The sequence below is a fragment of the Mytilus galloprovincialis genome, chromosome 8, assembly GCF_965363235.1.
Source record: "Mytilus galloprovincialis chromosome 8, xbMytGall1.hap1.1, whole genome shotgun sequence".
Classification (NCBI taxonomy): domain Eukaryota; kingdom Metazoa; phylum Mollusca; class Bivalvia; order Mytilida; family Mytilidae; genus Mytilus; species Mytilus galloprovincialis.
The window spans coordinates 25,600,102-25,623,794 of NC_134845.1; the positions used below are offsets into that span (position 1 = coordinate 25,600,102).

The window sequence follows — 23,693 nt, forward strand, 5'->3', positions numbered from 1 at the left end:
GACGAAATGTAAAAAAAAATCCCCCGCCTTGGAAGGAAAATAGATTGTACGCGGTCTACCCCCCCCCCCCCAAAAAAAAAAAAAAAAACAACACAAAAAAACAACACAAAAAACCCACCCATTTTACCATAACAGTACTAGTGCAACATTAGACAAATTATAAAAATCTGCTGAAATCTTAAGTTGTAAGTTAGGCACTACATGTATGTATCCAAAAAAAACCAACAAAAAAAAACAACAACCAACAAACCCACACGGTACTGACCTAGAAGTACTCGCTGTTACTAAAAGCTATTTCAAAGCCAAGTTTAAAAAAAAATATACCATGTTTCCGAGAATAAAATATCAATTGGTACATATCTAACGGGTTTAGAATATATAAACGTCATTTAGAGAAAGCATAAAGAAACCATAATATAATCTCCCCCAGTATAAAATGGGACTTTCTAGATAACTGCTCAATCGCGCCCACTTTCCTCATTAGATTAATCATTAGATTGATACGTATTTCAAACAATCAGTTATCAATTCAATCTGTAACTTTGTCCCTTGTAATATTTAGAAGAAGATAAAGATACAATCATAGGTATACAAACACATATATACACTAAAAATAAATAAATATCCGGTATGCTGTATGGACTGTTTGTTAGAAGTTAAATATGAAAGCGGGACTAGATAATTGGATTGATATATTGGTGCTAGTGATTTATTTTATTCTAGTACTTGCAGTCGGATTGCTTGTGAGTATTAAATATACCATCATTTTGACGATTGATCCCCTTATCAGTGATATTGATTTAAATCAATTATTTTTCCCCGGCCATATATCTGTTTATGGCTGTGCTTGTGGTCTACTATTCAAATGCCTCTTTATTCATACTGCAACTATTCGCATTTAAATCAGCATATATGATATCACCAAGTGTCGTACTATTAAAAATCCATTAAAATAAAGTATTATCTGATGTTTTCTTTCTGTTTTTTTGTATACATATATTTTGTTGTTCTTCAATGTAAATGTGATTCACAGTGCATCCCTTTTATTTCAATGTTTTCTTACACACAATGACCTACTGTTTAATTTAACGTCTTTATAGAAGTGTAACACTTTTTAATACTAACAGTAAAATCAAGAAATTGCACGGACACGAAACAACACTGATCCAATGACCTTATTACATTTTTTTTATTATATATATTAATTCCTGTCGTTGACATGCTCAGTTATAGACTTACCGATCTGCGTCAGAACAAGAAGTGGAAATTGTTAGTTTGAATATTCATTTATGAATTATTTCCGAAATTCAATGCACTTAAAATTATAATTAAAACTTTCCTTTTGTAGTCTGTATGTAGAAAAGGACGAGATTCTGTTAAAGGATATTTCCTGGCGGGAAGATCTATGTTATGGTTTCCTGTAAGTAAATCGGCTTACTTTTTTAAATGAACCATATCAGTACGAAAGCATAGCACTACTTTTAGAGTGGAGTGTTCGAAAGAGAGTAATAGAGCCGTTGGAATGCAACATGTAAATCACAGAAAAAGGGACGCATACACTACTTTTCTTGCAATAATAGTGTTGCCTTTTTTTTTTAAATAGAGCATAAAATAATACAAGTTTAAATTGTTATTAACGTTAAAAAATTGATTTCGGCAACCCATTCCCTCTTGCTAAATGCATCAAAATCAACCCCGCAAAAGCTACAAACAACTGGTTATTTTCTAGAAGTTCAATGCATTGTGACAAAGAGATCTAAGAATAAGTAGTTCTAAAATCTTTCTTTCTGTGAGAGACTGATTTTTACAGAGACATTTTTTTCTCGTTTACACAAACACCGAATACAATACTTTGTTTTTAAAGTTCTGGTTCAATACAAGATAGTTGATGAAGTTTTAACATTAATAGAAAATATCATCAATATAAAAAATTACCGAGGATTACATGTAGTTTTAAGGAAAGCAATCTGATTTATACTTCTCTGCAGATTTTAATAAATAATGAAAAGTATGTATTGTTGTAGATAGGAGCTTCTTTGTTTGCTAGTAATATAGGAAGTGAACATTTTATTGGCCTTGCTGGAAGTGGAGCAGCCTCAGGAATAGCAGTCGTAGCATTTGAATGGGGCGTAAGTTTTGATTATTAAAATAATACCCCTTAGGCTATATACACTTTATATTACCTGAGACATGTTTGATAAATGTTTCTACGATCCGATATTTCGACCCATGATAGTAAATGATTTTTTTTACTAGTATATAATATCATTATATTGACGAATTTTTTTTCTGTTTCGTTTTTATTTACTTTCAAAAAATATCATTACTCTAAACATAAAATTAAAGGGTATTAAAGGCACACGCTAGACTGACAAAGACACCAGAGACAATCATTGAAACCTATAAGTCATAAAAAGTTCATATCTAAAGGCTTGTTCGCATTCATATATTGAAGTTCAGATGAACTAATTTGTAGTATTTTATGCAGACACGTCACAGGGAGGCACAAAGTGCAGAGCAGATAATTTCTATTGTATTAGAAATAAAATGTATTTATATATTACGTGTGGGAGCCCTTTGTACCCTTTGAAAATAACCCGAATATAATATCAGTATGGATGACATGGATATATTGTTTCCCTTTTGCAGTCAGAACAGTGATTTGTGGTGTATAATGGTAAACGAAAACAGCACTTTGTACATTGCATGCTTCTATAGCTCTTTTCTGGACTTTTGTTTCATCAAGAATGCTCAGCTTCTTACATAAAAAAGACAAGGCTGAATACATAAAAACGTGATGCGGTACATGTATATTACCAAATGGGGCCTAAAGAGTTAGAAACGTGGTTTCTTAATAGTTTCTTTATTTTACTAAGAGAGAACAAACTAATATACCTTTTGTTCTGATGATTTTTGTTGTAAATCAAAATAAACATTTGTATTTTCAGGCTGCGCTCTGTCTTCCTTTGCTGGGATGGGTATTTCTACCTATATATCTATCTTCAGGCGTAAGTATACTTTTCTGTAGTTTTGTTTCAAAGAAAGAATGAAAAATTAAGGATAATGAACAATTAAAATTTAATCAACTTAGTGTAGCTATATATATAGGATGGTGAGGATGACGACGATGGTGCGGCTATGATAATGGTAATTATAATTGATAATCATCAATATCAATTGGTCGGTGTGCTTCGTATGTTTTGTTGTTGTTTTTAAAGATCTTCAATTCCAAATATATCTATCTTAAAAAGCAAACATTGATTGTTAGTGAAAGAGGTAATATATTCGTTTCTGGATATGATGATATTGTATGTTACCACAAACTTATAAACTAACAAATTAATTATTCTTAAGTAAGTCTAACCATTTTACAATTGATTTAGGTATTTACAATACCAGAATACTTGTCTAAGAGATTTGGAGGAACCAGACTTAGAACATATCTCAGTATACTGGCACTGTTTTTGTACATAGCAACAAAAATATCGGTATGTGTATTATTGTTATTTTCTAAACTGTTTGATGATCAAGGATGCTAAAAATTACTTTTGAGCTAGAGTTTTCTATATATTAAAGGATAATTTGACGGTTCTATTGTATTGAAAATTTGATCTGGATTTAGCATATTAACTAAGATATAAAGCACTTTCATTTCATGTAAAAAAAAGTACTTTTGCATTGAATCTTGTAAACATATTGTGCAGATAATTTCTGTTGTGATATTAAGATTTTGCTCTTAACATAAATGCTCTAACTCTGCCTTTAATATAGTTATGTGTTCCTTTCTGATGTTTTTGTTTACCTAACAGTGATATTATTTATGACATCGATGCTACCATTGAAACACGATTATTTTTACGATATTCTCCTCAGGTCGATGTATATGCAGGTTCTGTATTTATACAACAAGCTTTAGGATGGAGCACATACCCATCTATCATCGGCTTACTGGTTATCACAGCAGTCTACACAGTTATAGGTAATAAATTTAAGAAAATAATCTGATCTATTTTTTCGGCGGGCCTATCTTTGTATAGTAAGTTTTTAAAGAAGATATTTAAAAATAGCAATGGACAACACTAAACATCAAATTTAAGGCAAAGAGAAATTGACTGCCCCCTTTTTGCTAACCTGCTTTGATTTGGATATAGAAGTATGGTCCATCCCTTGGCCTTCCGTCAGAAAAAGTACGCAGTCACGTCCGGTCGGAATCGAGTTGTTAATCCGATGCATTAACTGTTCAGAGATTTTTATTCTTGTTCTTACTGCATTTATTTTATGTTTTGCTAAAGAAGTATTTTTGAACAAATTTTGTCGAGAAAGCATATACCCATAAGTCTAAAAATGCCAAAAAAGTGAAAAACAAATATGATAAAAAAAAGACCCCACATACAGCCATTCGATTCCTGGGATATATTCCATATTCCATATTCCATAGACAATAGACAATAACCAGTGCTTTATTTTTAAACCTCAGACACTTAGTAGTACAAGAGGACATGATGTATACACATAAACACAGTTTTAAGACTAATAAATTTTCATTAAACTAGTGGTCACACATTCACGATTTTTTACTGCCGTCCTTGACAGGACCATTCCCGATTACAATTTGTCAAAAGTCTGATCAAGGTCCTGTGAATCGTGGATTGAAATTCGATTTGTATCTTTCGCCAGGTAAAATTCGACCGAGTCTGTCACGACTGCGTCCCGATTCTACCGAATGTAATCTGACAGAGATCAGATAGTGACAAGACAGTGTACCGACGCTGACGGAAGTTACCCGTTCGAAAACTGTCGGCATAATCGGGATGATCAGGTACTGTCGGAACGTAATCCTATCACGGTCCGCTCTATCGCATTGCAAACGGCTTTGTCTGGTCTCAGTCGTATTGTATTCTGTTATTGTCGGGACTTCTCCAGATCATTCCCGTTCCACAGGACACCGTCCCGAATACACAGAACATTGTTAGGAATTCGATCCGATACAGCAGAATCTGTCACGACATAGGCACGATTGTAATCCGACTAGAAAAAATCGGCTGAGTTTCCCCGAATGTTACGGGACGCACCTAATTGTCGGGGTGCTTTGCCGAACTATTCGGACCCTTCCCGACCAGTAGGAATCTGTTACGAACTTAAACGGTTGCGTTCAGACAATAATAGGACATTCCAGATAATTGAGGATACTAATCCGACTTTTTCACTTTTCGTGTCGTATCGCTGTCTGATTCTCAAACGGGAGCAATAATCGGCAATGTGTGAACCCCGCATTAAACATAATAATTAATGCATGGTAAAATACAGCAAAATGTCAATTTAGAAATAAGCGTAAAATTCCAGTCAAAAAGACATGTTTCAAAAATCATAAACATCAGTCCCACTAGGCCACGATCGCACTACGATCTGAAAAAAATGCATATTTTGATGATAGTAGTGCGATCGTGTAGATCGCAATAAGATCGTATCACGGTCGTGGTGAGGTCTTCAAGATCGTGAATTCGAAGAGCCTGGCCAACTTTGAACATGTTCAAAACAATCGTGGTGCGGTCGTGGCGAAATCAGGTCGTAGTAGAATCGTAGTGAGAGCGCACTACGATCGTAGTATAGTAAGATCGCAAAGGTCGCTGTACAATCGTAGCGAGAGCGTAGCGAAAGCGTGATTCTATTCGGAGAGACTGTGCTACGATCGCAGAACGACGTTATCACGACCTCACTACGACCATCACGTTCTCACTGCCACCCAACTACGCTTCCACTACGACTATACCACGCTATTCACGACCATAGTACGATTCTAGCACGCCCTTGCCGTCCTCATCACGCTCTTCTTGCGACCTGACTACGTTCACACTACGACCATCATTCTCATTGTCGTTTTCACATAGAATATATAAAAAAGCTCCCTAGATTTTGTTTGTTTAAATGTAATTATCCATCTCTAACGGCTCAACCATGCTTCTCGTTTTTATATAGATTAGACCGTTAGTTTTCCCGTTTAAATGGTTTAACACTAGTAATATTTTGGGTCCTTTATAGCGTGCTGATTGATGTGAGCCAAGGCTCCGTGTTGAAGGCCGTACCTTGGCCTATAATGGTTTACTTTTATAAATTGTTACTTGAATGGACAGTTGTCTCATTGGCACTCATACCACATCTTCCTACATATATTGATACATCTATGTCATCTCTGCTATCTTTCACTAAAATATCGTCATTGACCTTTATGGACCAGCAATAGGTTGTAATTTAGGTTGGATTGGTCGGTCCGACATCTTTGCTTGATCAGGATTCGTTACTTTGCCCCCTCTGCCTCTACATCAACTCCTACCACCATGCCCACGTGTTCTGGTAGAGTTTGGTGGCATGACTGTATAGTTTGCGAGAAATCTATTATTTAATCAGAAATAGAAGGAATTGAACTGTATTGATATGGAACACGATGTTGACGTTATTGCTGAGAACGTAGTAAGATCGCGCTATGAACGTAGTATAATCGTGGTAAGAACGTGTTATAATCGCAGTAAGATCGTGTTGCAATCGGATAACTCGTGGTATGGTCGTAGTGAGAACGTGAAGAGCGTAGAAATATCTTGATAAGCGTAGAGAGGTCGCAGAATAATCGCGGTGAGAACGTGGTATAATCGTAGCGGGATCTTTGTAGAAGCGTAGAGAGGACAATATATTAAATTTAAAGCTATTAGTTTGTAATCCGTTAGATTTGTAGTCACAGCACTGCGGTATATATTTATTTCTGAGGACTTTAATTTCCTGTTTTTTTGGCATATAAAGATATACTGAATTTCGTCTCCTACTCCATCTCACAGAGATGACTAATTCTTCATTTGATTGTATCACATACTAATATAATGTTATGTCCCCACACCCAACACCAGTACTGATGTTTTTGTATTACTATATTTTAGGTGGATTAGCAGCTGTTATTTTCACAGATACTCTACAGACAATTATAATGTTAACAGGAGCCATATCTCTTTCTGTTCTAGGTTAGTTATCTGATAAAAAAACGACATAAATATGTGCCTTAATCAATATCAATATTTGCCTTAATCAAACATTTTGTTTTATATTTGATAACTACCCCCACGCCTGTCCTAAATCAAAATTTAAAAATTCCATAAATTCACATTTTAGATTAGATGCTGTTTTATAACAGTCGAATAATGTTTTTTTTTAGGAAATTAAAACATCACTTGATAAATTTCGTGCCATCATCAAACTGCAATATTTGAAAGCCATGGATATGAAGTTAAGATATGTAAAAAAAAGTTCGGAGCACTAGGACATAAATGACTCCCTATAAGAAGAAGAAGAACAATTAAAGTTCTTAAAGTATAACAAAAATAAAAACCAAGTTCATCTTAGGTTAACTTTGACTCAGACGGTTGGAATAACACATACATCACGCTGAAACTGGCAAAAGTGTGATTGAAAATGTAAAACACTTATAGATCTACCTGAGTAAAGAAGTAAAAAAGTAAAACATTTTGCATCGAGCACGAAAACATTAGACCTATATAATAATAAAGGAACGGTTTAATTGGATAAAATTGCAGCATACAATTTCACAACAAAAGAAAGTTAATTCAAAGAGTAAAATCACAAAAATACTAAACTCCGAGAGAAATTCAAAACAGAAAGTCCCAAATCAAATGACAAAATCAAATGATAAACACATCCAATACAGTCTTTCCTATTGGAACTGTTTTACACCAGTCATGTTGTGGCCCTTTATTTGTTGCTGTTGTATATGAGTCAATGCTCTGTGTTGAAGGTCGCACCTTCACCTATAATAGCATACCTTTTGTACATTGTGACTTGAATAGAGAGTTGTTTCATTAGCACTCATACCACATATTCTTATTTATAGTTAATGTTTTCTTTATACGCTAGGATTTATTAAAGTTGGAGGAATAAATGGATTAATACCTAAATATATGGATGCAATACCCGACAGTTTACGTTACGCAGATAGTTTTAATACATCATCAAACATTACTTCAAATTTCACAAGTCACTGTGGATACCCAAGGCTTGACTCTTTTCATATCATCCGTAATCCAGTAGACTCTGATCTGCCATGGCCAGGACTTCTGATCAGAAGTACTTTTATATCTACATGGTATTGGTGTGCTGACCAGGTAAGGACACATTAAACTTGTTTTCTTTATTAAATAGCTTTCTGCTCTTTGGTCGGGGTTTTGTCTCTTTAACGACATTTCCAATTTCCATTCACAATTTTATTTTAAATATAATTATGAACTCATTCAAAATTTGAACTGTGTGTTAAAAAGGAAATTAAAAGACTCGAACTATTTGATGAATGTAAATAATGTATAGTACAATGTAAATAATGTATAGTACAATGTAAATAATATATAGTACAATGTAAATAATATATAGTACAATGTAAATAATGTATAGTACAATGTAAATAATATATAGTACAATGTAAATAATATATAGTACAATGTAAATAATGTATAGTACAATGTAAATAATGTATAGTACAATGTAAATGAAGAGCTAGGAAGTATTTTCCAAATAAACAGAGTAAATCCGAGCAAACATATTATGAAGAAAATCACATTTTCTTGTAACAACCTTCATTCTGTATTAAACTTCACTACATAATACTAGTCTCATGTACATCAACCCATGATAATGTATGCCTTTGAAAAACCTTTACTGTGAAAGTATAAAGAATACAAAACTCATAATTAAAGTGCAAAGCTACACGACAACGCCGTTGCTATTTTTTTTTTATTAAATATGTTACACATAAACATTCATAAACACATATGCATATATATATATTATACACAACTATATACTTCACTCAATATAATACCAAAAAGAAAAACAACCCTCCAGTCCTATCAATCCTATATATCTTATAAATAATTAATAAAGGGGGACTAATTTAAGAAATTAAAATTTACCAAGTGTTTAAAGGAGAACCGATCGCTTTGGCGCTGTCGTGCTGAATGACATAAACCCCCGTTTCGGGAAACAGACCGCACGATAGGTACGACACCGATATATATACATCATGAAAAGACAAGAGAAAATCATTTCACTCTAATTCACTACGTTCAACCGTACATGTATGAAATTATATTGATCTTTACAACAGAACGATGAACATAAACTCACCACAGTTTAAATAAATATCAGTTCCTTAGTTATCCGGTGTGGATAGTTTTCTTCTCAGACTTGTTTAATCATTTGAAATATCCCAGTTGCTTTCAACACCTTCTTTAAGGCGGAATCTAATAACGTTTCGCGTGTGACGATTTTCATTAGATAATTTTTTGCATATACTTTTGCTCCTAGTTTGTATTGTGTTTCACAGGTAATTGTACAACGAGCATTAGCTGCCAAAAATATTGGTCATGCCAGAGGAGCCACCTTAATGGCGGGGTATTTGAAGTTTCTACCACTGTTCCTGATAATAATGCCAGGAATGATAAGCCGTGTGTTGTTTACAGGTAACGGAAATGTTTCTGGTATCAGACTTACACGAATCGTTCTGCAGCGTGAATATAAAAAAGAAGATGTGGTTTGAATGCCAATAATACAACTCTCCACGAGAGACAAATTGATACAGAAATTAACACTAGGTTACCGTACGATCCTCAATAATAACCAAAGCCAATATACATTGGTTAATGCTCATTTCTGAGTTTTATTTCATCATTCCTACTTCTACCAGGTTAAGGGACAAATTCCAATTATAAACGAAATTGGAACTGCCCTAAATATTAGTTCTGTATCTTGCAACACAGAACGTTTCTCGTCGTTAATTCCATTTTTGAATAAAATAAAATTGATGGTATTGAAGGCAAGAATTATGTACAAGGTTTTTAGTATACATTATACAAAATCTCAGATGTCAAGGGTTAACTTGAACTACACAAAATTACAAACAAACACAATCAACTGTCGATCTAAAATGAGCATCATTGTTAATATATATTTATGCATTTACAGAGGATGTAGCCTGTCATGACCCGGAAACGTGTATCCGAGTTTGTGATAACCCAGTTGGATGTTCAAATGTTGCATATCCTAAACTTATTCTAGGACTTGCCCCGACTGGTAATATATTGTAGTTAAAATAAGCTTTTTCACTTTTTTGGTCTTTTGGAAAATGTTGTTTGTGCTGTATATAGACCCTCTACAACGAAATTTATGTTACATGCACACGAATAAAAATTGCATTTTTTTATCCAACGCAATCATAGTTTGAACATTGTTTTCAATTTAGACTTGTTTATAGTTATAGTAGATAAACCATTATATGTCTATCAATATAATCTGACTTTGTTAAAAAAACACAGAGACGAATTTAAATATACAATACACTGTTTTTGGGGAAAGACGGCTTCAAGCCGTCAATTCCCTAATGTGGTTGGTCAGAGTTCCATGCCCTCACGTCAATCATTTTGTTTTAATAGTTTCGAAATCCCCTCAAATGTCATACTGAAATTTATGACAAGGAGAAACAGATTGACTTTAAACACTTTTTTTACACATTTCCCTTCTGTTTCTCGTGAAATTATCGTATATTGAGCTTTCCCGTACACTATATACGCTTCTTTTACAGTCCGGACTAAGGAAATGAAATAACATTAAACAACAATTAGTTTCATTTTTGTTGCCTTTATTTAATACCGGAGTCACACTATGCCACGATTGCACTACGATCTGTGAAAAAAATGCAAATGTTGACGATCGTAGTAAGGTCGTATAATAGTCGTGATGAGGTCTTCAAGATCGTGATGATCTTGGTCAACTTTGAACATGTTCAAAACAATCGTGGTGCGGTCATGGCGAAATCAGGTCGTAGTAGAAGCGTAGTGAGAACGCAGTTAGGTCGTATAGTACCATCGCAAAGGTTGCTGCTTTATTGTAGCGAGAGCGTAGCGAAAAAGTGGTTTTATTTGGAGAGACTGCGCTACGATCTCACAGCGTCGTTATTATAACCTCACTACGACTATTATCACCGCAACTCCACTACGCTTTCTCTACGACTATACCACTGATCTGCCATGGCCAGGACTTCTGATCAGAAGTACTTTTATATCTACATGGTATTAGTGTGCTGACCAGGTAAGGAAACAATATTAAATTAGTTTTCTTTATTAAATAGCTTTCTGCTCTTTGGTCGGGGTTTTGTCTCTTTAACGCATTCCCAATTTCCATTCACAATCTTATTTTAAATATAAAATTATGAACTCATTCAAAATACGATCTTTGAAAAAAATACAAATGTTGACGATCGTAGTGCGATCGTGTAGATAGCAGTAAGGTCGTATCATGGTCGTGATGAGGTCTTCAAGATCGTGATGATCGTGGCCAACTTTGAACATGTTCAAAACAATCGTGGTGCGGTCATGGCGAAATCAGGTCGTAGAAGAAGCGTATTGAGAACGCAGTAAGGTCGTATTGTACCATCGTAAAGGTTGCTGCTTTATTGTAGCGAGAGCGTAGCGAAAACATGATTCTATTCGGAGAGACTGCACTACGATCTCACAGCGTCGTTATTATGACCTCACTACGACTATCACGTTCTCACCGCGACTCTACTACGCTTTATCTACGACTATACCACGTTAACACCACGCTGTTCAAGAACATAGCACGATTCTAGCTCGACCATGCCGTCGTAATCACGCTCTTCTAACGACTACGTTTATACTACGACCATCATACTCATTGTCATTTTCACATAAAATATATAGAAGCTCTCAAGTTTTGTTTGTCTGTATGTAATATAGACCTCTTGTCTTTTTTCTCTAACGGCTCAACCATGCTTGACACATCTGTGTCATCAATGCTATCGTTCACATCGTCATTTGAGCTTGATGGACCAGCAATAGTGTGTGATTCAGGTTGGATTGGTCGGTCCGACATCTCTGCTGGATCAGGATTCGTTACAATCAGAGCTCCCTCAGCCTATACATCTATCCCTACCACGACATCCATGTGTTCTGGTAGGATTTTGTGTCAAGACTGTGTTGTTCTCGGGAAGTCTACGTATTATTAAGAATTATAAGGAACGTAACAGTATTGATATGGAACACGATGTTGGTGTTATTGATGAGAACTTATAAGATCGTGGTATAAACGTGGTATAAACGTAGTATAATCGTCGTTAGAACGTGCAAATGAATAATTACAGTAGAAGCGTGGTAAGATAGTGTTGCAATCGGAAAACTCGTGGTATGGTCGTGTAATGATTACGTGATGAATGTAGTAGGATCATTATAATCGTAGAAAAAGCGTGGTGAAAACGCGACACAATCGTAGCGGGATCGTGCTAGAAGCGTAATAAGGACGTTGTATCACCGTGAAACTAACAAAAAATAACATTTTCATGTCGATCATACGGCGACTTCACAACGATCAATTAATATAAGAACACAGTGAGCGTGGTGAGATCGTGGAATAGTGTGAGTGGGGCCTCAAAGGCACCTTTAATGTATAAGTGTCCATTCATATTCTACATTTGCAAAACTTGAAATCATGGGTCAACCACTCGAACGCAAGTAAGACAGTACATGATAAGTTGTTATGAATAGTAAATATGCTGAAGATTAGCCAAAAGAACGTTTAGAGATATTTAACATTTGAATGTACAATTTCAGGGTTGAGAGGATTAATGATGGCGGTAATGATGTCAGCACTTATGAGTTCTTTAACGTCCATCTTTAACAGCGCAGCGACGTTATTTACCATGGATTTGTGGACAAAAATAAGAAGGAAGGCGAGTGACCGAGAACTCCTTATTGTCGGCAAGTATGTAAGCAGAATTAATTCGATGTCAATGAAATCTAATAAATGTGCATTTTCACTTTTTAGTGCCTCACTGAATCGTCATATTAATTAATTGATTTTTAAAGATTTGGAATTACTATTATTAAATTGTCTTTTATCAATTTGACAAATGAGAAAGCCTTGGGTTGTTTTCTGCTCTTGGTACGGGTTGTTATCTCTTTGGCACATTCCACGTTTTTATTCTCAACTTTAAGTATAATAAGTTATAATTATATCATAAGAGAGGGACGAAAGATACCAAAGGGACAGTCAAACTCATAAATCTAAAATAAACTGACAACGTCATGGCTAAAAATGAAAAAGACAAACAAACAACTGCACACATGACACAACATAGAAAACTAAAGAATAAACAACACGAACCCCACCAAAAAACTAAGGGTCATCTCAGGTCCCCCGGAAGGGTGAGCAGATCCTGCTCCACATATGGCACCCGTCGTGTTGCTTATGTGATAACAAATCCGGTAAATAGTGAATGAAAGGGAAGGGGATTGTAGTTACGACGTATATAGCGGAAGTAGAGTTAAAGGATATTGCTAACTTCTTATCTTTCTTCCTAAGAAGTTCCTGCATGAAGTCAGCCTCATAATAATAAAGAAACAAGTCGGAAAGTAGAGGGGCACAGTTTGTTCCCATTGGAATGCCGACAGTCTGTTGAAAAGCACGTCCTAAACTTCTCTTTGGATATCAATATAACAGTATTAAACTATTACGAAGACAAATAGAAGAAGAATAAAACAAAAAGAGATTGTTTTTACGGAAAACGATGTTGTGCATTCATAGTTTTACGATCTACATAAAATTATATTGCTTTTTTTATTGACAGAGTATTTATAGTCATCTTGGTTGGCATAAGCGTTGCATGGATACCGCTAATACAAAATTCTCAGGAGGGACAACTTTTCCTGTATATTCAAGCTGTTACTGGGTATCTAGCACCACCCATATGTTCCGTGTTCTTGTTAGCTGTCTTTGTACCTAGAATAAACGAAAAGGTAACTGCATGAAATTAGTTGAAGTACAAAATTATATTATAATGAATTATGCGTGTTATGTCTTTTTTATAACAGTAGTAGGAATGAAAGATATATAATTCATCGTGACTACAAGACTAATAGATCATTTCACAAGAGAACAATCAACTGGTAAACACTAACCTAATTTAAAACGTGGGTGGGAAAAAGAGGGACGAAAGATACCAAAGGGACAGTCAAACTCATAAATCTAAAACAAACTGACAACGCCATGCCTAAAAATGAAAAAGACAAACAAACAACAGCACACACGACAGAACATAGAAAACTAAAGAATAAACAACACGAACCCCACCAAAAAACTAGGTGATTCGACAAATTATGCAGTACATGTTCCACCAGTGGCACCTGTGGTGTTGCATGTGCTTATGGTATGACTGATAATAAGAATGACATAAATCAATCATCAGATTCTAAAATGACGATCCCACTAGATACTTTTTGAAGAATACCATGAAGAACTTTATCAGCCGTTACTTAAATATTAAATCTAATTTGTTAAAATTGTTTGTCTTGATCAACCTTCAACTTCATTTTAGGGTGCATTCTGGGGAATGCTGTCTGGCCAGATAGTTGGGATAACAAGAATGGTATTAGATTTTGTGTATCCAAGTCCCAAGTGTGGAACTGTCGACACTAGGCCAGATATTATATCGAAAGTTCATTTTACATACTTTTCGGCAGGATTGTTATTCTTTACAGGAATAATGGTTGTCATACTAAGCCTTTTAACTAAACAAGGAGAATATCAGGTGGTAAGGAAAACATAAACATTACTTGTTTTGGTCAGAACCACTACCGTTATTAGAACAGAGAAAAAATAAACGTAAAGATTTTAGATAATGATTTGTATACATACAATGATAAGAGAGCTATAGAATTCTACTATCAAATCTGCAATATAACTGTACAGTTTCGTCTGCATTGTTATGTGCTTTTCAGAAATACATATTTATGGTTGGGACATAGAAAATTTGTTTGGGTGACATTTAAAGGAAATATATGCACAGGATATTTTTTTGTATAAACACAGTTTTGATTTAAAAGAAAAACCGTCACGGTTAGAAAATTGAAATAATAACACCATTACATAGACAATTCCATGTCTTTCTTGAAATACCAAGTCACGAATATTGCAGTTGTTTCAAGTAGTCCGTTTCTATGTATACCAAATGACGTTTGGTTTGTTGGAGATCAGTATTTTTGTTGTTCCGTTGGAGAAATTAAAAGTAATCTATATACTTAAATGATTTTATGACCAGATTCTTATGTTTTGCAGGGACGATATTTAACATTTTGGTATACACCAAGTATAAAAAGTCCGTCCGAAAAGATCAATTATCATAACCTAAACTACAGCACGTCAAAGTATTCTAAAGATAAGATATCAAATACCAGAAGTTCTGTTCGTAAGAGATGGTCAATGACAGAAAAGTCACCTAAAATAAATGAAGGTTTTGATATGCAGGAAATAAATGGTCCTCAGTTGATACAAGATAATACAAACATATATGAAAGCGTTGTGACAGAAGATTCCGTGAAGAAAACTGTTGAAAACCACTACAACGAACTTGCAAACGAATCCGTCAAAGTCGATGCTAGCAACAGTCAAGACACTACTGACTATGAACCAGTTGATAAAGGTGATGACATTGCTGAACCATTTGAAGGATACAAATTATTGCAAACAGATAATAGCACAAATGAACCAACCGTTGGGTACGAAATTAACGACGAAAATTTCAAGGACACTGACAGCAATGAAAGCGAAGATGGGAAAACTAAGGTTAAATTCAGAGACGATGATTACGGGGACAATGAACGTGTTCACAAACCCTTAACTAAGCGAAACAGTAGAGTCTGGAAAAGAGAGGTAGAAAAACAGCCAGGGTGGCAGAATTTTGTGCAAGAATTCACTAAAAAGTTAAATGAAGCTGACAATAAAAATACAAAATTTGAAAGAAATCAGATGAGTGGAAAGAATCTTCTAAAAACAGCTCCAAAACCTACAAAACCGGAAGAAAAAGAAGAAATAAAAACTAAGGAACCTGATCTTGAACAGACAAAAGATAATACAATGCCGATGGACAAACCTCAAAGACTGACAGAACCAGATCTGCCAGATGAACATAAAGATACATATGACGGAGACAAATCAGTCCAAGCTTTCCATGAAAATACAGATGGATATGCAAATCTAACGCTAAATCAAAATTATCCAGTTCAAGGTAATTTAGCTCTTAAGTTCAGATAAATTGAATTTGGCTTTTATTTTCCCTTTGCCACCTTCTGTTGGTGTTATTTATATGTTTTTTTTAAAAGTAACAGATCATAATATCCAACACAAAAGTTAAATAACTAGGGTTTAACTTTTTCTATTTGTTTTAGTGCATTGTTTTATATACTTGAAGGCTTACTCTAGCGTCATTATATTTAAAAAACGTTGTCACTGAACTACATGTATACGTTTTATGTAGTCGAAAGCTTTGATAATATCGTGTTACATTTTCAAAGTCAATTGGTATTTCGCATTTGGCTAACAAGTTTGAATATCATTAAAATATTAAGAAAGAAGATCTAAATTATTTTTATTGTGTGATAAACCCGTAGCTTATAAAAGCCGTTTCTTTAAATGAAAGAGGTATGCATATTCATCTTCAAGTCTTGTATTTTTTTAATTACTTGCCAAATGCAGTTATACACCTGTATGCTGATAACACGAATTATGGGAAATGTTCATGAAATAGGGTTTATAAGGAAGAGCGTATGAATTGGAAACCACACCAGTTTTAATGTTACATCACGAAAACGCTAACAAATCCAACTTGTCCGTGTCTAACATAAATATCTGTTTTGCAGTCTTAGCTCTTTACATCATGTGCATACAAGAATAAACGTCAATCTTTATATTTACTGATTGTGCATTTTCTGACTGTTTCGTTCAATAAAAATAACACAAGTTACCATCAACAACGAATGAATGACAATAGGCAGTTAAACTTCTGATAGATATAGGAAGATGTGGTGTGAGTGCCAATGAGACAACTCACTGTCCAAATAACAATTTATAAAAGTAAACCATTATAGGTCAATGTACGGTCTGATAAACTGTTTAATGAAATTTTAAAAGTATATCTTTATAATCCAATGTAATAAGTATTTCCTTTAATGTTTATAGGTAGCAGATATTCCGGGAAATTGTCATTAGACATATTCAGAACACAGAAACCGGACATCATTGAAATAGATATGAAAAATGTGAAAACAGATGGTTCAGAAAAACTTTACATTAAAGATAGTCTTAAATGGTTCTTGGACATAAATGCTGTCTTGTTAGTTTGTGTTTTTGTATTTTTGTATTTCATATTTCAATAACGCATGTGAATGTTATAAGAAATTAATAACTTTTAAACCATGTTCAAACTCAATGTTTAGATTCCAAGAAGGACAAAATAGGTTAAATAAACGGTTTGAATTCAACATTGTGAAATTGAACGAATTCATTTCAGCTTTGTCATGCACATCATTTTAGACTGTATAATTTATAATGAATACTTTAGTAAGTTACTAGTAATTCACAACTATTTACTTACATTGATGAAATAAAATTTTATAATTTCAATATTATTCTAAGCTTTCTACTTGCAACATAGTTCATTATATGCACTAACAAAAACGTTTCCTTTTGTAATTCAACAAAGTATTTGTACTAGCTATAGATATAGAGAGCTGCCCAAATTGTGAAAGAATTGGGTTCTTGAAATTTTTTTCGCTACAACTTTATTGCGAACTAAGCAAATATGGTCAGTCAGTGTATCAAATTGTAATCGGGCGAAATCCATTAACATTCATTAATGTCTGTTATTGGCGAACATTCGGAGATTGAGAAGCTTAGCCACGTTCATGTTGTCTAATGCGTATACACATATGGACAATGTGTCAAGTTAATTCGGCAGTACATCATATGACATCATTTACCAATGCATAGGGACTTATGCCGAGTGACTGAAGTATATATATTTATGTACAAAACAATCAACGAAAAACAAATATGATATTCAATAAAAAAAAAAATGGCAACCATTGAATTTCATCAAATACATCATAAAGGGGCCAGTTGAAGCATGCCTCCTGGTGCGGGATTTTCTAGCTGCATTAAAACCCGTTAGTGGCCTTCGGCTGTTATCTGCCTTTTGATCAGGTTGTCGTCTCTAACAAATTCCCCATTTCCATTCTCAATGTTATAATGTAATTTTTGTACGTGAGTTTTTCTAGTTAAAAATAGCTCATTTTGAAATACCGTGTTGCTCAAGCTTAAATGTGAAACAACTTGGTTCTACGATACATCAAATGTCAAGTCAAGGATCAATGTGTTTTATCAAGTTTGAACTCGTCAAGTGCTTCGTAGAACAGGTACCATCATATCTTATTCTTACAACATGAAAAGAGAGATAGCCAATTATGGATGATTTCACTTCTAAGCAAAACGTAGAATATATTGCAAAATGCGAATAACCTACTTTACCATACTTGATTGCACAGTTGTTTTTTTCACCGATTCGGAGATATCTATATCCGATGTTGATGCTACAAACTGCTAAAACGAGCAACATAAAAAAAATACAAAACCCATTATGATGGACAATTTGTTCCCTTCCGGAGCACCTGCTTTCACTCACGATTTTTAGTGGAGTTCGTGTTGTTTCTTCTTTATTATTTATAACTGTTGATGTAAATGTCCTTTGGTTTTGTGAGTCTTTGTTTTTGATTGTAATTGTCTTGGTAATGTCCGAAATACAATATCCACTTTATTATCATAATTATGGAAGATGACCACTTGATCCATTATCTGCATCATCATGACCCCGAATATCAGTGAACAATTATTAAATTTAAAAATTTTAATTAATTTTGTACAGTGACTGAACAAAAATAAAAACATTTGTGTTTCTACATCAGGCTAATGAAGTAATACCAATATTTACATTTTTCTGGGAGAAGACAAGTCAACACTTTGTGTAATATAAAACCAAAAACCCGAAGAATTAGGTGGAAAAGAAGCAGTGTGAAAATTGAAGTCGTATAAAAATTGACAACACCATAACCAGAACAGCAGACACAGAAAGACCAAATAACAGTTCACAAAACCCTGCAGAAAAACTTATTGCTCGGCAACACGATCCCCATAAAACAATGAGTAAACTCAGCCAGTTTGTTTTGTAAATAATTTCATCATAAAGCTAGCTCATGCAACTTAAGTTATGTTTTACCTACTAATTAGTGTCCTTATTGTAATAAATAAAAATACAGCTTTTCAACAACATACTAAATTACCTCGAAAATCCCCTCTACAATTTGCTCTCACGGAAATAAATTTCTGGTGTCGTTTCAATGCACACTAACCTAGTTCCCCATATTTCTGTAATGTCAAACCCAAATCGGTTCATTAAACTAGTTATGAAATTGGAGTTAGTTTCCTGTTGAAAAAAACAGCGAATAATGACCTTTCCAGTAATCACTTTCGAAATCAATTCCCGCAGATGTAAATATATATGTTCGGCTAAAGTTTCCCCAACACGCCCATAAACCTCTATATTGCATATCAGTCCTGCTAAAGCATTGAAATAGTTGGCAAATGTTAGAATTCTGGTATCATTTTTCAAATTAGAACCGATAACTGTTGTTCGTATTGTTTTGATGAGAGAAGCGTTCGATTTTATCAGTCGATACGGAACCCAGTCAACAATGACACGGTCTTCTGGGAAGAGATGAGAACACACTTGTTGATTAGTCAGTATATCGGCAAGTTCGGATTCATCAATTGGTTTAGCGGAAGTAGGTGTCATATTTCCAGTTGTGTTTAGTATACTTTTCAGTTGATCTACTGATGTAATATACGATCTGAATTCCTGTAAAAAAGAGAGATTAAATTTCAAAATGTCATTTGTTTCTGTCTATGACGAAATACTTAAAAAAATTATTGGTGCATATAATCAAAGAATAGCACACGTCCAATGAAAATAAAAAAAAGACAATATATAGTTTTTTGATTTTTATATATGTTTTAGTATTTATGTCTTCAATACATTAAACCAAGTAATTTGTGTTTAAAAATAGTTAGTAATTTTAATGTTATAATTAAATAAAGGCAACAGTAGTATACCGCTGTTCAAAACTCATAAATCCATGGACAAAAAACAAAATCGGGGTAACAAACTAAAACTGAGGGAAACGCATTAAATATAAGAGGAGAACAACGACACAACATTAATCTGTAACACACAGAGAAACGGACTAAGCATTAGACAAAATCCTATGAGAATAACAAATATAACATCAAAACCAAATACATGAATTTGGGATAGATAAGTACCGTGACACGTTAACACTGCCATTAAAGCGGGAGGTTTGGTATGCCACAAAACCAAGTTCAACCCACCATTTTTTCATAAAATGCCATGTACAAAGTCAGGAAAATGGCCATTGTTACATTATAGTTCATTTCTCTGTGTGTTACGTTTCGGTGTTGTGTCTCTGTTGTGTCGTAGTTCTCTTATATTTGATACGTTTCCCTCAGTTTTAGTTTGTAATCCGGATTTGTTTTTTCTCTATCGATTTATGAATTTTGAACAGCGGTATACTACTGTTGCCTTTATTTAGAGAAACTCACTAGTTGAACTAAACTAATTTAATAAATGAAGATGAAAATTTTAAAGTTTTTTTTTTGGTTTTTTTTTCTTATATTAATTTATAAATAACACCAACATGACGAACTCAGAAATACGGGATATTGTGTCACAGTCAAAAAATAAATTTTCAATTTCATTATTCACTTTCAACCTTTATTTTTATTTTTCACTAAACGTTGAATTGTGAACATTAAAAAAATAATAATGAACGTAATTCAGCGCGGTATCAAAAGCTTTAATAAGTAGTAATGCAGATATCAGAAACAGAACGGTCTCTTCAGTGAACGTAATTAAAAACGAAAATCTACAAGATGGGACAATATCCCTATTGCGCCTCTGATTGAGGAATACAAAAGTTGTTTGTAAACAAAAAATCTCTGTGTAGTGATATTGGACATGTTTCAATCTTTAACAAGTGACTGAGCTTAACCATTTGTGTTGATCTGGAAAGTAGAGGACCTTAGAATAAATGTGTAAAAACTGTGGAGTTATTATATGTATTCAAAGTATCACACTTCGTACCCCAAAAATTTAACCACATATGTGAAAATGTCTCAGCTTCGAAACAAGCCATCATACATATTCAAGTTTACGATATGGGCTGAGCTAGCGAAGAAAACGTTACCATTACGGCCTATAGAGAAACAATTGCGCATATGCCCCAAATGTGTGCTGGACATACACATTAGTATTACAACCTTTGTAACAATAAAGAAACCAAAACAGATATTAGCCATGGTTGTTTCGTAATGTTAACTATTATATATAGTACACCTAAAAAGAAGTAGATCTTCATGTACAAAATGTAGGTAAGGTAATGTCCATTTGATGCTTAGAGTCGGGATTTTCAAGTATACAATTTGATGTGTTGCTTGGACGGTTTAATTATAAATTTATCGGGCAATTTCCCTCCTTTTTTACATTTATTTCCTGCGTTTTATTTGGCAGATTATTGAGGTCCTCCTTTCTAAGGACGCAAGATTACTTTTTAATAATTGTGTCAACCATTTTTATAAATATACCCTAGCTTTTTAACAATTTTAATTTTAAAAGAAATGTAACTCAATGTTTAAAAAGAGACTGGGAAATATAAAGGGAATTTCTGATTTAATGCTATTTACAACAAAGTAAACCAAGTCATCCCTCTGAAATAACTTTACAAATTACAGGCCTTTATTTAGGACAGAGATAGCATGAACACGGTTTTGACAAAACAACACTGTAAAATGAATTGCATGTGTTCAGAAAGTTATTTTAATAACTATAATTAGAGAAAATATTACAATTTGTTTTGCCTACCATCAGTAGAATTTTCTCTCTTTTCCCCGCCTCAATTAGATCTAATATTGCTTTAACGTGTGCTCCAGCGGTTGCTGCTATTTTGTCAAAGTCTCGGTTTTTTAGTGTATTTCTCTTTAAAATAGGTTGTAATCCCATTCCCGCATACCCTTTGTTTGTCCTCGCTGCCCGATTTATCACTGTTCTTCCATTATCAACTACAGAACATAGGTAAAAACTAGCCTAAAAGTACAAAAAAAGCAATTTAAATACAAGTCCTCATATTTGTCGATACCTCCAGGCAATTATCAGGAATTTAAAGCTGGCTTTCTGTGTACAAAACATTTTAGTGATGAAAACATCGTCAGTGTACATAGTAATACTTAATGAATCAATTCATTTATATGGAGAAAACAGATTCAATATTTTGGTTTTCATGACCATAAGTGCAGAATGCTTACTCGTAAAGTTTCATAATTTATGGTTCTTGTAATGTAATTGTAATACGTGTAAGCTATGTTAACACTGCCGATCAGTTCAACTCGATCAAGCCCGATCAAGACAAATTACGTGATCGGGAGACTGGTCTGACTCAATCGACAAGAATTTTCGGGATAATCAACCTTGCTCGTCATCGATCCGACGTTCTACTGGAGACTTTTTAACATGTCAAAAACATTCGAAAACAGATCGAGAATTCGTCGAGTAGCGATCGAATTGATCGGGAAAGGATTGTGTAGAGATCGAGTTTGGTCGGAATACAACATTTACCAATCAGTACTCGATAATTTTGACCTTTGCTCGACTAATGTCCGATCATTTCCAGATTAACTCGACCAATGCCTGATCGCGTCCAGATCACTGCGACTTGTATATTTATATTATCCCAGACCAACTCGACTAATACCCGAGCCCTTCGCGACCACATTCGACCACTCTTCCATCTCTACTCGGCCATACATGAGAACACATGATTGCTACACGATTCTCTAAAAGTGTGTGCAGATCTGATTAGCTCTCATGCTTCCGCAAAAATATATTGGCAACATTATTTTTAACTGTACAAAAATTCCTCCATGTACAGTACGTGTTTTTTGCGATTTTCTGTTTTGTCTGTCCGTATTTTCCGTTTGTTCGGAAATGTTTGTAGCATAAAAAAAGAAGATGTGGCAATTGTCAATGAGACAGCTCTTCACAGAACACCAAATGACACAGAAATTATCATTAACAGCTATAGGTCACCTTACAGTCAACTTTTTCACGAAAGACAAATATTTTTTATTTGTTGCGAATTGTTTCTAACAGTAACGACACAAACTGTTCAGCGAGTACAAGTTTTGATCATTTGTTTCTAACATACTTTTGAATGTTTGCATACATTTTGACAAACTATACACTCGCTGCAAATGCGTCTACAGTTTGTCGTTCGTCGTTTGTTAGTTCAAACGATGCATCTCTTGCTAACTTTAACATTAAATCAATTATCTAATGTGTTCCTGCTTGTCTAAAATTACTCAAAATTTCAATCCCCTCTAACCAAACGATGCATTTGTTTCTACTTCTGTTACGTTTAACAAACTATAACAAACGACACACAACGTTTACCAAACATTCAATTTGGTTAGAAAGCAATGCACTCTTGGTATCTTTTAGTGGCAAATACATACAGGTTGTTGCCAAACATCAAAAAGAAAATAAATATCTTTAACCATTCAACTACTGGATGAGATGATTTTTCATTTCCTATTGTTGATTATCCATTTTTAGATGGTGACGTTCCCTTGTCACAAACTTATTGTGTTCTCAACTATATCTCAACTTGCACGAT

At 34.2% G+C, this 23,693-nt stretch overlaps 2 protein-coding genes across 4 annotated transcripts in view; one reads left to right on the forward strand and one right to left on the reverse strand.

Moving 5' to 3' along the window:
• The first annotated feature begins 593 nt into the window (after positions 1–593).
• Positions 594–17,520, forward strand: LOC143085404 (sodium/myo-inositol cotransporter 2-like). Its single transcript, XM_076261735.1, has 15 exons — positions 594–743; positions 1,349–1,420; positions 2,025–2,129; positions 2,949–3,008; positions 3,384–3,488; positions 3,874–3,979; positions 6,927–7,007; positions 7,915–8,162; positions 9,377–9,512; positions 10,015–10,122; positions 12,675–12,825; positions 13,691–13,859; positions 14,438–14,653; positions 15,178–16,126; positions 17,077–17,520. The coding sequence occupies exons 1-15, from the start codon at positions 663–665 to the stop codon at positions 17,271–17,273; spliced, it is 2,784 nt and encodes a 927-aa protein (XP_076117850.1). The 5' UTR covers positions 594–662; the 3' UTR covers positions 17,274–17,520.
• LOC143085406 (putative N-acetyltransferase 16) overlaps positions 13,598–23,693 on the reverse strand; it is a 32,605-nt gene continuing 22,509 nt past the window's right edge. For all 3 annotated transcript variants that reach the window (XM_076261737.1, XM_076261738.1, XM_076261739.1), the window contains 3 exons: positions 21,887–22,108; positions 19,233–19,807; positions 13,598–13,842 (listed from right to left, as the gene is read on the reverse strand). In XM_076261737.1, coding sequence (XP_076117852.1) covers positions 19,247–19,807; positions 21,887–22,108 — 783 coding nt within the window. In that variant the 3' untranslated portion in view covers positions 13,598–13,842; positions 19,233–19,246. The remainder of the gene's footprint in view (positions 13,843–19,232; positions 19,808–21,886; positions 22,109–23,693) is intronic.